The 16,866-nt window shown below is 37.5% G+C and overlaps 1 protein-coding gene across 4 annotated transcripts in view; it reads right to left on the minus strand.

Annotated features, from left to right (window-relative positions):
• LOC113044228 (dorsal-ventral patterning tolloid-like protein 1) overlaps window positions 1–14,009 on the minus strand; it is a 56,990-nt gene extending 42,981 nt beyond the window's left edge. Inside the window, exons 1-2 of one of the 4 annotated variants that reach the window (XM_026204008.1) lie at window positions 13,776–14,009; window positions 12,210–12,615 (exon numbers count right to left, since the gene is read on the minus strand). In XM_026204008.1, coding sequence (XP_026059793.1) covers window positions 12,210–12,387 — 178 coding nt within the window. In that variant the 5' untranslated portion in view covers window positions 12,388–12,615; window positions 13,776–14,009. The other 3 variants (XM_026204006.1, XM_026204010.1, XM_026204009.1) reach the window with 3 other exon arrangements.
• Window positions 14,010–16,866: the final 2,857 nt, after the last annotated feature.

Here is a 16,866-nt window from a genome sequence, read left to right on the forward strand (position 1 = left end):
GACAAAGTGCTCAGACTTGACCGCAGAGGAAAAGGCTTTGTGTTGAATTTGTATATTGATTTGAGAAATCTGGGAGTGAAGCCCAGTAACGCCTCAGCAATCATGTATTCGCTTAACATTAATGAGTCTTTGACTGCACATCTTAACTTAGCAGCAGTCAATAACTTCAGCCGTGATGATCGATAAACAGAGCAGAGTCTGTACTTAAGAATCGATTGTGAACTGGAGGAGGGAAATCAGATGGGTTCTGTCTAACATGTGACCATCACAGTGACAAGGGATTTTTAACTGTATGATGTCTCTTTCATTGAGAAATTAAACTGAGAGTTTAACATCTTAACATCTGCTCAGATGGAAATAGAGAGACCTCTGCAGAATGTGTCATCTGGAGGAGAATAAAATGTTTTGACAAATGTGAAATTATCATCTCAGTTCCATGGCTATTGTAGCACGGCAGGAGGTGTGTTTTAATCTGGGTGCAGATTAAAATGTGTATTAAAATAGGAGATTATCCTGGAGGTCACACTACTAAGGTCACAAATGAGACTCTCCAGGTTATCCTGGAAACATCCAAGTTAGTGCTGGGCGGTATACCGGTTCATACCGAAAACCAATGTATCTTTTCGTTACGATATTGATTTTTTTATATACCACCATACTGATGTATTTAATTACTCAACGTTTCAGATGGACCCGTTACAATGTTGCACTTGTAAGCAGCGACTGCGAGGCGTGGTGAGAGTACACACAGCATTGCTCTGGTATTATGATATAATGCCTGTTTCACACATTCTCATCTTCTGTGCGTATATATTCACTTTTATGGAGGCAAAAAAACTAAGTTCATTAAAACCCGTGGGATTGCTTGTGATAAAGATTTAAATGCAAAAGGCACGAGACTGTTTCTGTCTGTGGTCTTTTAATTTTTAATATTTTTATAAGGAAAGGCTAATTATTGTATTTAAATGTTTTGCCGCTTGCTTGAGCAGCTTATTATACAAACCTAGAAGTAAAATGCATGAATAATGCGTTGTTTATATTTATTGAGTTTAAACTAATGTGTATAACTATGAAAGATTGTTACTGTTATGTGATAAAAGACTCACAATGCTGAAAACAATTTAAACAATATATATATATATATATATATATATATATATTTTTTTTTTTTTTTTTTTTTTTTTTTTTACATGATATGAAATCAAAACAATGAACAAATGTTGTGTATGTGGACTAAACAGATGCGGATCAGTAGAAGACTGCAAACTCATCCTGTGTGAAAGCACAATGAGTCCGTGCTGCAGACGGAGTATGTGTGAAACAGGCATTACAGGGAAAATGGATGCTGCAGAAGTAGTAGAACATGACACAGAAGAACTTGTGCAAAAAAGAGGAACCATTTTATGCAAGTGCTGTCGGACTAAAAGCACATCCTGGAATATCAACCAGCAGAAAATGCATTGTACACCCTGATTATACATAAAAAAAATTGTAAACGGAAAGCCGGCATAATTTAGAAAAAAAAGTGTGATATAAATTTTTGTTCAAACCACCCAGCATTAATCCAAGTCATTTTCACTGTTTCCTTTGAACGATTTAAGATTTGGAGGAGAGCATGGCTGGAACTAACTGTGCGTTTAATATGAGTAAACTTGTCTCAGCAAGTCCACAGAGTTTGAGAAGTACATTTTGCATTGCAAATCTCACCAAAGTAATAAAGTCGATCAAAAGTGATAAACTCGCTAATCAAATAAGAATCTAGTTTCTCAGATAAAAGCTCTGTTCCAAAACATGCCTTCCCTAAACAGCATTTTCAAGCATTATACTGTAAGTGGTGCTCTAGACACAATGGTAGGCAGCATTATTATCAGTCAAACATGATGGATAGAGCAAATAAATTGTTAAATATATACTGACATTTAATTGAATAAAAATAATTAAGTTTTTTTATTTAAATATATATATATATATATATATATTTCACATAATATTTGTGTGATCAGTTCAGTACATATTTTAATGCAGAAATGAATTCTGTGTGAATGGCTCCTCAAAAAGCAACTGACTATGATAGCAAGACTCATTATGCTTTGGAACAGAGCTGAAGACTGTACACTTGAATTAAGAATGGCCACTGATCATCTTCTCTTGTAGACTTTCAATCTGACTGACAGACTGGTTTATGTACACAGAGACAGCAGATGTTTTGGAGAATTCTGGAGGGAGCCACTGATCAACACACACTACTGGTTTAGAAAGTCTGACCATATGTTGACGCTTCATTACTGTGATGTCAGTTTAATACCAAGAATCCCTTCCTCATTAAACCCAGAGAAACATGCAGCTGAGTCTGATGAATGAGTATCATGGGAGCTGAAGGATGAGTGGGGTGTTTCTGTTTGTCAGTGACACGTAACTAAAGACATCTGCGCCACATGTCAGAAAGACATGACGCAAAGCATTTTGGGTGACAGCCCAAAAAACATTCCTGCGAGCTTGATCACAGGAAGAATCAGGGACAGACACACTCAAACAAAAACACATATGCGTCCAAACACAATTCCAATAACTGCTTGATGTCACCTTGCATCCTGAAGTCTTGTTTTTTTTATACAGCATTAATCCGAACAATAACCACAGCAATAACATTTCTGTGGCTATACATGACACCTGGCCAACTGAAAAAGCAATATTTTAAAAAGGTTTCCAGTGGTCCTGAGATTAAACTTCATCATAAATGCATTTGCATCCCATTGCTCAAGAGAGTCAAACTAAGCTATGAGCATCTAGGGGCCGTTTACACCTGCTTTTAAGATCTGTCTCTGTGATTCTGTGATAATTTCACAAGCAGTCAGCTGAGACACATTGCTGTTTACACCTTGTAGTAACATGCATCTCAAATTTGTCTCCTGTGATTGGAGAGAAGGGTCTCTAATTTTGAAACTACATACATCGCTTGCTATATTTTATGTGTTACTGCAAGTTTATAAGTTGCAAAAAATACATAAAAGTACAAAAAGACCATACGAGCTTCTAGCGAATATATATTTATACAGTGCAACAGCCAAAGACATTACATATACATGTATATTGCTGCAGCAATGGTGCTTTAAAGGGTTGAATTTAAGGATGCCAAGTTCCATTAAGTCTTTTGCATCAAGGCCTAGTCCTTTTCATTTTTTGTTATGGACATAAAAGACCTTGCGACAGCGATTACTAAAACAGCCCCACTGCTTCTAAAGGACGGGTACTATATTGTGCACCCAAAAAAATGACACTGATGTACCAGATGTGTGTGCCATAAATTACTTCAAATTCAGGTTATCATTGCGCAAATTACATTATCAGTTTTTCTGAAAATAATGAACTTGGTCGTATGCATGTCGCCATTGTATTTAGCAGAGGAAACAAATCACTGAAGTGCAAATATAGAAATTATTAAATTTGAAATATGAAATTTTAGTAGTTCATACGTTCTACTGCAGAGTTTTAGGAATGGAACAAACAAAACTCCATTCACTGGCCTCTCTCTGAATTACATCTACCATAACAACACCTTCTTACCATAGTTTTGTTAATTTGACAAAAATGGTTTCCTATGCCACACACACAGTTCAGTAAGTTTGATGGGCAAAAGTGCTGAAACATCAAAGCTTATAAACACAATGATTGCCTATTTTGGCTGTCAGTCATTTATCTGTCATAAGATCAACTGGCAAACTTTGTTTTAGCTCAGTGGATGATTGACGTGATTTGGCTTCACTGTTAACGTTTAAAGAGTGTACACTAAAAATATGTGTTGTTGGATGGATCACAACATTTTCTGAAGTCCATTTAAATCTGTATTCATCAATACCCTGGGATCGTCTGAAACAAATGTTAAAACTGGTCTGGAAGAGAGCAGAAATCACTGTCATCACACTCTCAGCAAATGTGCATGAGAGACAGAAAGACTTCATTCAGTGCCATTGTCGGAGCATCAAAGCACCTTTTCACATGTCAGGATGTGTAAAGCCCTAATTGTTTAATTAGCGAAATGCATTCTAGGAGGAAGTGTGCGGATTGCTGACTCATGTTTCCCTGCTCCAAAACAAACAGTTCATGGTGGAGCACAGTGCTGACGTTGGAATTTTTGGGAATTTTCGGAAGCTGGCTGTCAGGCCAGAGTGCTCCTGGAAAATCCTCTTGTTTTAAACTGACCATCTTTATCTCACACACATACAGCAACTCAGCTACTCTGATTATGACAAGCTGACTTCAGGGAAAAGTTTAAGTAAGTGCAGTCAAAGAGCCAACAGCCATCTGATGAGGTCTTGAAAGCTTTGAATTTTAATGTGAGTGTGTCTAGACTTGTGAAGACAGACTGATGTCATGTTTTACATTCAAGTAAAACCTGAATGAAAAATCAAATTCTATGCATTTGAATACATCACTTTTATGTTGCAGACACTCAAACAATACAACTGCAAGTGAAAGTTGTTTCCCTTTTCACTCACTCACATGCTCTGTTTTGCTGTGTGCACAGTTTTATGACAAAAACCCTCTTTTGTACCGGGCATGAATGAAGGTGTGTGTGTGTGTCTGTGTGTGTGTATGTGTGAGTGAGAGAGATTCTTCTCAAGCTAAGTAGCAGGATGCAGGCTACCAGGAAGAGATAAGTGCCTGAATGAAGTGGGCTCCCACATTCGACACACACATGCGCACATACACACACAGTGAGGGAAATCAGCGTACAAAGAGATGGAAATGTGTTTAGTGCACTCTAATGGCATGAGATAAGCACACGGCCAAATACTCACATTCTGTTTCCCCAAGAACAACAGAAGCAAGATGATCAACCACACAGAGTCATTTCCACCATACATACACACATATACAAGGTCATAAGCAATATGTAAACAGATGGATATGAATCTGACACGTATGTAGAGGTGAAATTGACACCCAGCTGCAACACATAATATAACATAAACACAGTTACACAAACTCAAAGAAGAAATAAATGACCAGACTACTGTCAGACTGGCGTGATTCCCTCCTAGACATTAATCTGACCAGCAGTTCCAATGGTAAAATGTCTGTGTTCAGTGTCCAAAAATAACGCTAAGCACCAATTGTGCAATAAAATTTGCTTTAGTGAGTAATTTTTTTTTTTTTAAGTGATCGGTAATTTCATAAGGAGCTGCAACATAATTTATATTTAAGCTGATATGTAAAAAGGGTATGATGATTCTGACTTGATCATGTCATTCCAAATTTTTCATTATTTCAAAGCAGCTTCACAGAAAATAATGTTGGTGATGATGTTTGTTTTATCCTCGTGTCATGTTACATTTAGCAGATTGGGCGATAATATGTAGTTTACATTTTGTGATGATACAAGCAGTTGAAATTGTATATACAATATATGTGTACCTATGCCGAGACCAATTTGTCTGTCTTTTAACAACTTTTACCTCAGTTAAAAAATCTAGTATGCTTATTGTCCCAAAACTCTTTGCACTATGCCACTAAAACTATTCAATTCAGAATAAAATTATGATGTGTATTCTTCACATTTTTGTGACAGGTGCAGCTTTTCAAAGAGAGAAAGACTATCTTATCTTGCGTAAACCAATGACTTGACAATGGTGTTGTTTATTACGAATATAGAGGATAATTATCACTTAAACAAGTCAATTTTGCTTTGTTCATTAAAGGGGGGGTGAAATGCTATTTCATGCATACTGAGTTTTTTACACTGTTAAAGAGTTGGATTCCCATGCTAAACATGGACAAAGTTTCAAAAATTAAGTTGTACGTTTGAAGGAGCTTCCGGTTTGAAGAAACTTCCGGTTTGTCACAAGTTTCGGAAAGTTTTTTTCAAGTATGGCTCTGTGTGACGTTAGATGGAGCGGAATTTCCTTATATGGGTCCTAGCGCGCGCTCCAGTATAGCAGAGCACTGAGAGAGGCTGAGCACAGCCTGATCAGAGCGAGAGCGTCGCGAAAAGTCACAAAAGAAGTGTGTTTTTGGTTGCCAGGGCAAGACAACCCTGCACAGATTACCAAAAGAGAAACAGCATTAAGGGACCAGTGGATGGAGTTTATTTTTACAGAGCATCAACGGAGTTGTGCAAGTGTTTTTGTTTGTTCCCTGCATTTCGGATTGCACATCGTTTATTTCTTAAGGATAATGCAGTCCCAACGGAAAAGGGTCACGATTGTGTGTTGGAACCGCATGCGGTGAGTAAAACTGCTTCAAATATCTCTGTGTTTGTTAACTTAGCTATCGGCGCGTAAGCACATCAAGTAAACAACATGCGATGTTGTCATCAAACTGCACTTTCCACATGTACAGCTTTTAAAAAAAAAAAAAAAGACGACATCAAGTGGAACTTAGTCATTTTCCAAAACCGCTAAGCAAATATATACAGTTTCAGTACATACCACATAGCATACCGCCTTTGCTGATGCTGCTCTTGTTAAATTTCAGCCTCTGGATCTGTGTCACAGCTTCCACATGCTCTCAACTCAAAAGCCTACTGGTGCTCGTGATTCTTTAGCTCCGCCCACACTTCACGAGTTCACCCTTACATCTAATCTGAAGGCAAATAGTAGGCATATTTTGGCGTGCTGTCCTGGGGGAGGGGTCCGGGCCCGGAGCATAGCCCGAACCCAAATAACTCCCCCTATCCCTAATTTGGGATAAATAGATTAGAAGTGAGGAGTTGGGGTGGAGGAGGGTTGCCGAAAAACTGGCGTGGGACAGGAGGTAGGAAGACTGGATATATATACGCTTGCGTGCTATTTAAGATTATTAGCTAAACGAGATGAACCTGTGCCAAATTGGATGATTATCTGATCGTGCTTCTCCCGAACTTTGTTAATAAAACCACACGTCACGCCTCTAGGCGCTCGTGTTTTTCCGGGAAAAATCGGTACAGACTATATTTCTCCTATAAATATAATAAAAATAAAGACTTTTTGGAGTTATGAAGGATGCAGTACTACTCTATAGGTACTCAAGATTAACAGGATATTGAGTGAAAACGAGCATTTCACCCCCCCTTCAAAGCTGCAGTCCGTACGTTTTTTGGTTAAAAATGATCCGAAATCAATATTTGAGCAAGTACATAAATAGCCAGTGTTCAAAACTATCACTATTACTTTAGCCTGATTCACATCAGTTATCTTACAATGTTTTCTAATTTGAGTGGTAGGGCTGTGTGGAGAAGCCCATCTCCACCTCCATTGCGTTGGAGAAGCAATCCCGCGTAAAATGCAGTTTGCACCCTCCAGCTCTAGGCGGGAACTCACGGTCTTCCAGGCCAAGTGCATGCAATCACTGGCGCCTAATTTTAATGTCTGCTTGAAAACTATGCAGTCCAGCAGTGCTGTCACAACCAGCAACACTACACCTACGTACCATCCTGACCACTGTACTAAATACAGATAAATCTACGCTAACATGAAGATCTAAATAACTATACAATTGATATGCTAAATAGATGCTATAATAGTCTATCCTGATCGTTTTCAATACTCGCATTTCAACTCCTGACTCACTACAGTGATTTTGACGGAACAAGATGGTTTTATACTGCCAGGGGCGTGTTAGCTCGTACTAAGGGGCGTGGTGAGCTGGAAACTGCTCACGTCACCCTGCCACCGCTTACGTCACTTGCCACCGCAACATCCAATAGGAAAAATCAACTGCAGTAGCCACCGTTCAGCCTGAAGAGGGCAGCACTCAGACGTTTTTACACCATATTTTGTAGAATTAAAACACTTTACACTCAAATGCCAAAAAAGTTACTTGAATCAATGAACAGCTCTAATAAAGCCCCATTCTTATAGATCATTAAGTAAAAAAAGTTGGTTTAGGGTTTAGTTACTCTTTAAATTTTAATGAATTACTCACCATTGTTATGCATAACAAAGTTAATTTTGGACGCTTTGTGAAAGTGACATAACATACAGCCAAGTATGTTGATCCATACTCAGATTTGGTGCTCTGTATTTAACCCATCCAAAGTGCACACACACAGCAGTAAACACACAACCCGGAGCACTCGGCAACCATGTATGCTGCAGTGCCCAGGGAGCAGTTGGGGGTTCATTGCCTTGCTTAAGGGCACCTCAGTCGTGGTATTGCCAACCTTATGGTTAGGAGTTAAAATCTCTAACCACTAAGCCACGACTTCCCCAAGACAACATCTCTAGGAGTAGTTCTCTGCTATTAAGCTGTTCTTGTAAATGCAGACATCTACAAACTGGAGGACTATAAACTACAATTTCACAAAATGAACCAATGCCCTCTATAAAACTAATGGGGGAAAAAATCATGTTTAGGCAATAAAGAAAGAGTGAGGAATGAAGTGCAGAAAGTATCTGACAGGAACTGCAAACACTGTGAATGAACTATAAAACGGGGAAGAAAGTATTAGTATAGTGTTAGATTTAGTGTGTTACTTTGACAGATGATCCATTACTACAATTTTGTATATACCATAAATTCACCACTGACATATTCTATGTTGTTTTATTCTATTTTTCTTATTCTATTTTCTTGTCCTTTTTTAACTTCTTTTATATTTTTCTTTATTTTCTATACTACTTTCTTGATCTGCCTTCATTAATTTTATGTACTGTATATTTCATTATTAATAATATAAATATATTTTATTTGTAAGTACTGTGTAAACAATCACTGTAAATGCTGACAATCATGCCAATAAAGATGTTGACTTTTTTTTGAGAGCATTAGCTTTCTTTTCTATGTGTTTGCCCCTAAGTCTCTCTGCATACACCCCCAGTAAACTCCCTTGGGATTGTTTATGTTTCTCTTGACTAAACAAGGAGGCGTGGACAAAATTTGCATTATCAGAAAAGATTGGTTATTCTGTAGCAGCAGTGTCATTAGGTTTACAATGTCTTAAGATAACAGAAAGAGATAACATCACCTAATGACTGTATAATGTAACTAGCCCTTTAGTGACCCATTGAAACCCATAGAGCTCTTGGTTTCTGTAAACAAAAACAGAAGTCCTAAACAATTCATTTACCTCATTAATGGAGCTAATAGCCTTCTGTTATTTCAACCAAAACAAACCATTAATATGAACTCATGAAAGTGGTACACCTTGAACATACAGAAGTAAATGTGCGTGCATTTCAGGTTTTGCAACCCTTGATTTTTTCTAAAACTACAAAACATAACCAAACAAGTTGCCACACCCAAAGCCTTCCATATAGTTAATATAGGGAGTTAATAATGTCTTTCTTTATATTCACAAATTCCAAAATATGTATTTTACAGTTTTTTTATGTTATTTTATTTTACAGTATGTCACACAATTTCTGAAACCTGACACTCAAACAGCAGAACCACAAGAAACGTGCAATATATTTTGCGCAATATGCCCTCTTGTGGCCTCAGGAGAGAAGCCAAAAGCTTTTTACCCCCTAAATGAAATTATGCATTTTAAATTTGAATATAATACATTATAATATAATAATACAATATATGATAATTTATAATATTTAAGTAGGAAATTAGAATTTAGTTTTTCATTCATTTTAACAGCACTAAAAGACAGCAAGTGTCCATAAACGATCAAGGTCCAGAAACATAGCAAGGACATCGGTAAAATAATCCATGTGACATCAGGGGTTCAATCATTATTTTAAGAAGCTATGAAAATGCTTTTTGAAAAGTAAAGAAAAATAACAAATTTATTCAATGCGTGCGCAAAACCGACCTCCATATATTATCTGCCCGGAACTGCATCCGTGTACAACAGTGGGTGCAAGCTACATTAAAGTGATTATTACATTTTGAATATGGATATAAAAACGCAGCGATTTGCTACAGAAGGCCTTTGTTCACCCCCAGGAGCCATACGAGAAATTTTTTATTATGGATAGGTGCTTTTTATTTAATTTCTTTTGGAATGATGCATGCAACACCCGCTGAGTGCCATGAAACAGCTTGAAAGATCAAAAACCATTTTTATATAACTCTGACTGGATACATCTGGAAGAAGAAAGTCATAAGGATGACTTGAGGGTGAGTAATTTCTGGGATAATCTTCATTTTTGGGTGAACTAACCCTTTAAGGCCAAGGTTTAATACTGTATGCCTGTAAACAATTAAACTAAATTTGGGTCTATTCATCTGAAAGACACAGCAGCTCCCCCCATCGACACCTTGCATTAAATTAGCATGTCTATTTCTGCTAAAACATCAACGCAGCGCAGATATGCTAATGCAAGGCTACACTGCAGACGCGCCAGTAAATGCTCCATCAGCTAAGAGAGTGGCTAACATTAGCATTAGAGAGAACTGGATCGAACACGCTCAATGACCTGGACGGTTTTTGGACAGTCAGCATTTTACCTGCTATGATGCAAAGAACTTTAAGCACTGTAACACAAACCCCACCAATACATATCATTACCGTAGCAACAACATATAAAGTTGTGGTTTACGAATTACATGAATTACATGCAAGTTTAGCGTAATAGCAGATTAACCGTATCTGAAATATTATCCTGAGTAAGACATTAAGTCATTTTGGGTGTACACTGGTAATTATAAGGGAGTTGGGTACATGTTCATACAGTATACATGGCACAGGCTGTTTACTTGCATTTAACACTTCCAGTACTAACAGTATGAATTATGGTCGCCTTGGAATATGTGATAGATATCTAAGAGAAATGTGTGTAATAAAGATTAAAAGTGTTTTCTATGTCTATTTATTTATGTATGTGCTAAAAGTTTATGTGAAATGTTGTCCACCCTTTCCCTGTAGTACTGCTATCAACGAGCCTGTCAAAATTCTAGGCTGAATGTTTCACAGTTTGGAAAAACAGAGGTCCTCCCTATAACTGCCAAACAGTCATACTCCCCACACACATACACCCAAACACAGACACACTAATTCAAACATACATACACACTGCACACATACAAACATTCACACAAACCACTTAAATGCTTTTTTTTTTTTTCATTCTCATCAGAAATCCATATTGCTTGTGTGTATGTGTGCCCTCTGCATGTGTACATACATCTGTCTCATAAAAGCCTGGAAACAATGCCAACACACTAAAGCAGAGAAACAAATGCTTAGATTTATAGTTCCTGAGTAAACATGATATATACACAAAGGAAAATGAGAGAGAGAATGTGGAGAGAGAGATTATGTGAGTAAATCTGTGTGTTGGCATGTGAGAGAGGGAGGAACAGAGCAATTTCACAAAATGTAACTGCAGATGATGCATTTAAATATCTGTTATGCCTAGGTGGAGTTTACTTACACATCCAAAAGAGGACAGAATGAAATATAAATCTTATTGGCCTTCTGTGTGGATATGTGTCAACAAAGACTTAAACATAGTCATCTAAAATTGGTTATATGCAAACATATACACATGGCCCCTTGAGTGTTTCTGTAATCTTTACAGTCCAACTCTTGATATTCCATGATAAATGTCTATTTATGTCTATATACCACTAAATCTACATAATCATTACACTACGTAAACATAAAATACAAATACAATAATGCACAACGGAAACGTTATAAGAGAGCCACGGATTATTTGTAATAACTAGTTACTTTTACGTAATTATAATTAATGACGTTCGTTGATAAATTTTGCATGCAAGCTGTCAGCAGGTGAAATTGTGGTTCACATGAACAGAGTGAACTCCGTTTCAACTTAGATTGATATAATAACTACATAAGAGATTGTAAACCGTGCAAGCGCACTTTACCTGCACGGACAAACGTGTGCGCGGAGGGCACGGGTTTATGACAGCGGAGCGCACGTGGCCCCGCGAGCCACGGGATCATCCCGGGAGAAACTGAATTAAAGCGGGCTAGATCATTTCAGCGGGGGAGGATGGGTCGTGCGAGGCTTGCGAGGGATATTTCAAATAATAAAAAAAAGGATTAAAAGAGATGCGTCGCTGATCTCTGATGCTCGCGCGCCATATGACTCAATGCGTGACCCGTGCGAGTCTCAGCGTAAATAACTGAAGTTCGGGAATAAAAAGCGCTCATTCCTCCATAGACTACGTTTAGCATATAACAATACAGCACAGTGTGAATTGCGAATTAGACGTTTATGCTTTCTCCTTTGATCAGCTAGGCTACCTAACAGAAATAATTTGCATAGGCTATCAAAGGCAAGAAAAAACGCACAAAAGCGCCTTACCAGCTTTGCAGGGATCCTTGTAGTCTATCGTTTCTGTTTTTTCATCTTCATAATAATCATAGCTGTCATCATAATCTAAGCAGCTGTGCAAGGACACTTTGCCCAAAAAAGTCAAGCCGGCCAGCAGGAGTGTGATCCAATTCATTTTACTGGTCAGTGCTGAGTGAAGGCAGTCCATCTGAAGTTTGAATGAGCGCGGATCAGAGTGGAGTGTCTCGTAAGGGTCCGGTAGTGGTGATTTAGCGCTACACGCGCCGTGTGGACATCATCATCTTCATTATCATCATTGGTCCGGTTCGACAGACGGGGCAGGACTGTCAGCGTCGCGGCATCTCAGCTGGACGCCCAATGCATCAGCTCATCAGATACCAGCTCACTTTTCTTTTCTCTTGCACAGTCAGATTCCCTAAAGAGGCAGAGCTGGAATGAAAGCCAGTCTTTAAATGAAACAAGTAAAGATAGTGGCAGGGGGTGAGGCTTGATGTAGCTACATTTAAATTAATATTTAAATGAAGATGTTTAACATATTTAAATGACTCAGAGCAGACTTTTACAGAAGCTCAAAATGACGATGTCGATAGATAGATAGATAGATAGATAGATAGATAGATAGATAGATAGATAGATAGATAGACTTTCTTGTGCACACAAACTACTTCTTTAAGAACAACAACCATACATATTTCGTGCATTGCATTATAAATACAGGAAACTATCTGACTTACTTTAACAATACCAACCGAGTTCCCCCCAAAACGAGCCGGTAGCTGTAAAAGTCACACGTTCACTAAAATTTGAGCAAGAATCCGACAAAAGCACTGTTTTCCCGTCGCCTATACAGAACTTCAGGATGTAACGCAAGTTCCATGTAGGTGAGATCGCATTTAAAAACTGTTATAAATACAATAGTTGCTTTATTAGGAGGTGACAGTAAAAGCGGCTGTGGTGTGACATTTAACAAACCTGTTTAACTCCCCTCATAAAGTAGGTCTGTCTGTCTCTCTCAACCTCTCTTTCTCTCTGTGTCACACACGTCTCTGAACTAAAAGCAGTTTCTCAGTGTGTAATTTGCTGCGTGAGGCTTCTTTAATTTGGACAGTGTGGACCTCAAAATAGCTGCAGCCTGCTGGAACAAGGAAGCCAAGAAACACTAGTAAAAAAGCAGGCTATTGCTGATTTATACGTTTGCTCCATTCAACACATCTCGGTTAGAATATAGCTACAAACTTCTCTGACTTGAGTGAAGTGACTGTCAAAACGCCGAACGGACTTCATGAAGCCAGCTTTGAGCTCGTTTATCCACTCTCATGTCCTGACTAATACAATTTACCGGCTATAACCCCAGGGCCCGGTCTCCTTTAACGCCTATTTAAGAGAGTTTACTGCGAAGCCGTTAGGGTTTAAGCACAGCCGTTACATTTGACAGAACAGAGCGCGCCGCGTCCAAGCAAGCGCGAGGAGACTCGAACCTTTATCGCGCGCTACTTTACAAACATAAAGAATACGCGCCGTACGTTTAACAACGTGGCGTCAAACCTTGTAAAATATGAGAGAGACGGAGCTTACCTCAGAGAATGCCCTCAGGGTCTAGTTTTGTACAGCCTCAAAGCGCAGGCTCATCTTGAGTACTGCCCTCATATTCCCCCTCTCTCTCTCTCTCTCCCTCCCTCTCTCTCTCTCTCTCTCTCTCTCTCTCTCTCTGGAAACACTTCTTCCACAGCCACTGGAATATTAAAGTGCGCTTGCTGACTGGTACCGCTTATTCCAAACGTGCCCATTTCCCTGGAGATTAAAGCGTCTCTCTCTCTCTCTCTCTCTCTCTCCCTCCTGACACACACAAACACAGATTAATCCCCCCCTCCCTCACGGCAAGGTAACTGTGTGTTGACGTCACGCCATCAATCCATCAAGCTATGCCTCACTTTGCAAAACTCGAGCACACATTCATACACTGCACGACAAGAGCACTCGATGTTTATAGACGGGCTTTATGTGGTTAAGATGATGAATGACTACAGCATGCATGAATGGCCGCTGACAGAATCAGAGGGAGTTGGTAGTGGCTAAACAATTCAGTGTATAGATGGTCTTGACGGGTGGGGAATCTCCTTGGTTGTGTGGAACAGAGAAGATACTCTTTGTGTGCGTGCATTTTGCCTACATTGTGGAAACTACTCACCCAAAACGAAAACACCTTAATAAATAATAGAACACATTATTTATTTTTCATGTATTTATTTATTATTATTAATAGTATCATTCGTTTGATTACAAAAAAAAAATTATATTGTGACATATACTACAATCTAAAAATAACTGTTTATTTGAATATTTTAAAATGTAGCCTAATGTATTCAGGTGATGGCATGGCAAAGCTGAATTTTTAGTTTCATGATCCTTCAGAAATCATTTTAATATGCTGATTTGGTGCTAAATGATTATAGCTCAGTTATTAATAATGGTTCTCGTTATCAATGTTGAGAACAGTTTTAGCTGCTTAATATTTTTTGTGAAAATCATGATGCATTTTTTCAAGATTCTTTGATGATCAGAAAGCTAAAAATAATAATATTTTGTAACATTATAAATGTCTTTACTGTCACTTTTGGTCAAGTCATTGTGTACTTGATGAATAAATGATTTTGTTTTTTTACTTAGCCAAAATTTGTATCACAATTAAAATAATAATAATAATATTTTGAGATTTATACCACTGAAAATCTTTCCTCTATCCTGTTTCTTATTCAGTATATTACATTACTGTATGGATTGTTAGACAATTAAGACTAGCATAATGACTGTATATAAATGCAGCCTTGGTGAAGATATTTCTTTTTTTAAAAACAATATTGTAAACACACAACATAGATCCATATGTTGTTCCTTTAAATCAACAGATTATATTTGGGGTTATCCTCTGCTAAAAACTTTTGTGCCCATGAGCTGTCCTTTCTAATACAGTGAAACCAAGTATGTCATAATCACACTCAATCATTTTTCAGTCCAGTGCATGCCATAAGCTAAATAATGCATTTGATAAAAATTTCCATTTAAATTAATAACCTAATTTAAAGTGAGCGATCAACTCTTATAGAATGTGGTACTATCATGAGTCCTTATAAAATCACTACACCTCACTGGTCTAAAAAAAACCCACTTATTATAAATCACCTGTGACTAGGTAAGGTGCAGCAAAGTGAATATATTCATTGATTTGACGATTCCACTGCTCCCTGTACATTTTTATAGTAGAATGGTATGTTATGAGCCCTTAATCCTAAAATGTTTGAATTACTCTACTGGATTCTCAGTGCGGGTCTTACACTGCCAGTCCTCCAACACTAATCAGAGGTCTATTCCAGGACTTTAATGGTTGACATCTGATCCACAGTAACCTTAGCAGCTATCCAATGTTCATTGGGATGGAGGCGTAAGTAAGAAAAGGAATTAAATAAAGAAGTGATTAGCATGGAGCTATCAGACTGACCGACACAGGCTGCAGTTTGACTTGTCTCTGAGTTTGGCTGAGAGTGGACTTAAAAAGTAAAGTCACAAATATATTGGTTCTTCTTGGTTCTTAATGTGTTCCTGTGGCTCAAGTGGTAGAGCATTGTGTTAGCAGCACAAGGTTGTGGGTTTGATTTCCAGGGAACACATGTAAGGTAAAATATGTTAGCCAGAATGCACTGTAAGTAGCTTTGTATAAAAGTGTCTGCTAAAAGTATACATTTTATTTAATGTAATAAAGGCCCAAATTTAAATACATTTTTAAATAAAGCATAAGTATTGTAATTGTAAGTATTACAAATATTTGTAATACTTTTTTTTCTGTAAATGTTATAGGCCTGTGCAATAACTTTTGGCACAAATGTCAAACATGTTTTCATAGACAGACCAAACTGATGGTTACATGTTTTCAGACTGTCATTGAGCATCTGTTGGTCCAGTTTTTCTGTGTGTTCTGCACCAGTGGAACTTGTCAAATCACCGTTGGCAGCTTTTCAGCCAATTATGTGGTATCAGTGTCAGAGCCATTCTGCAAGAGATCACACTGATTGGTTATCATATATTAGCATTCCGATATGTGAATATTTTCACAAGGACATGCTATCTGAAATGAGAAAAGTGAAGATGAACTGATCAACATAACATGAAAATAGTTAGCAAAGACAAATATAGATTTTTATTTTTTTATGTTTTTTAAGCAAAGTACTAATGGATATATCAAACAAACACTTGGGCAGATTTTGTCCAAAACAGCACATGTAAAGAAACTATAATTTACTGTAAAAGAATTTTAACTATTTGCAAATTATATTTGCATTATACTAATGTTTATTCTAACAACTAAACCACAACCTAAAAACACACTTGAATCAAAGTTTTACTACGTTCTATTTTTGAGTCTGTGGATGACTAGGCAAGTGATTTACTAAAAGGCAATCAGGAAAGCCTGGTAACTACTTCTAAATGTTACATGAATTAAATTAATTATATATTTTTTATTCTAAATTGGGTAAAACTTTAGAATACTGTTCTGTAATTAATGAATAACTTCACAGAAACAAATGACTAACATCGTGCAGATTAACATCTTAGTAACTACTATTAACTAACAAGAAACTGATTAATGTATCAGTAAGTAATAGCTTCTATT

This window comes from Carassius auratus, chromosome 26 (assembly GCF_003368295.1).
Source record: "Carassius auratus strain Wakin chromosome 26, ASM336829v1, whole genome shotgun sequence".
Classification (NCBI taxonomy): domain Eukaryota; kingdom Metazoa; phylum Chordata; class Actinopteri; order Cypriniformes; family Cyprinidae; genus Carassius; species Carassius auratus.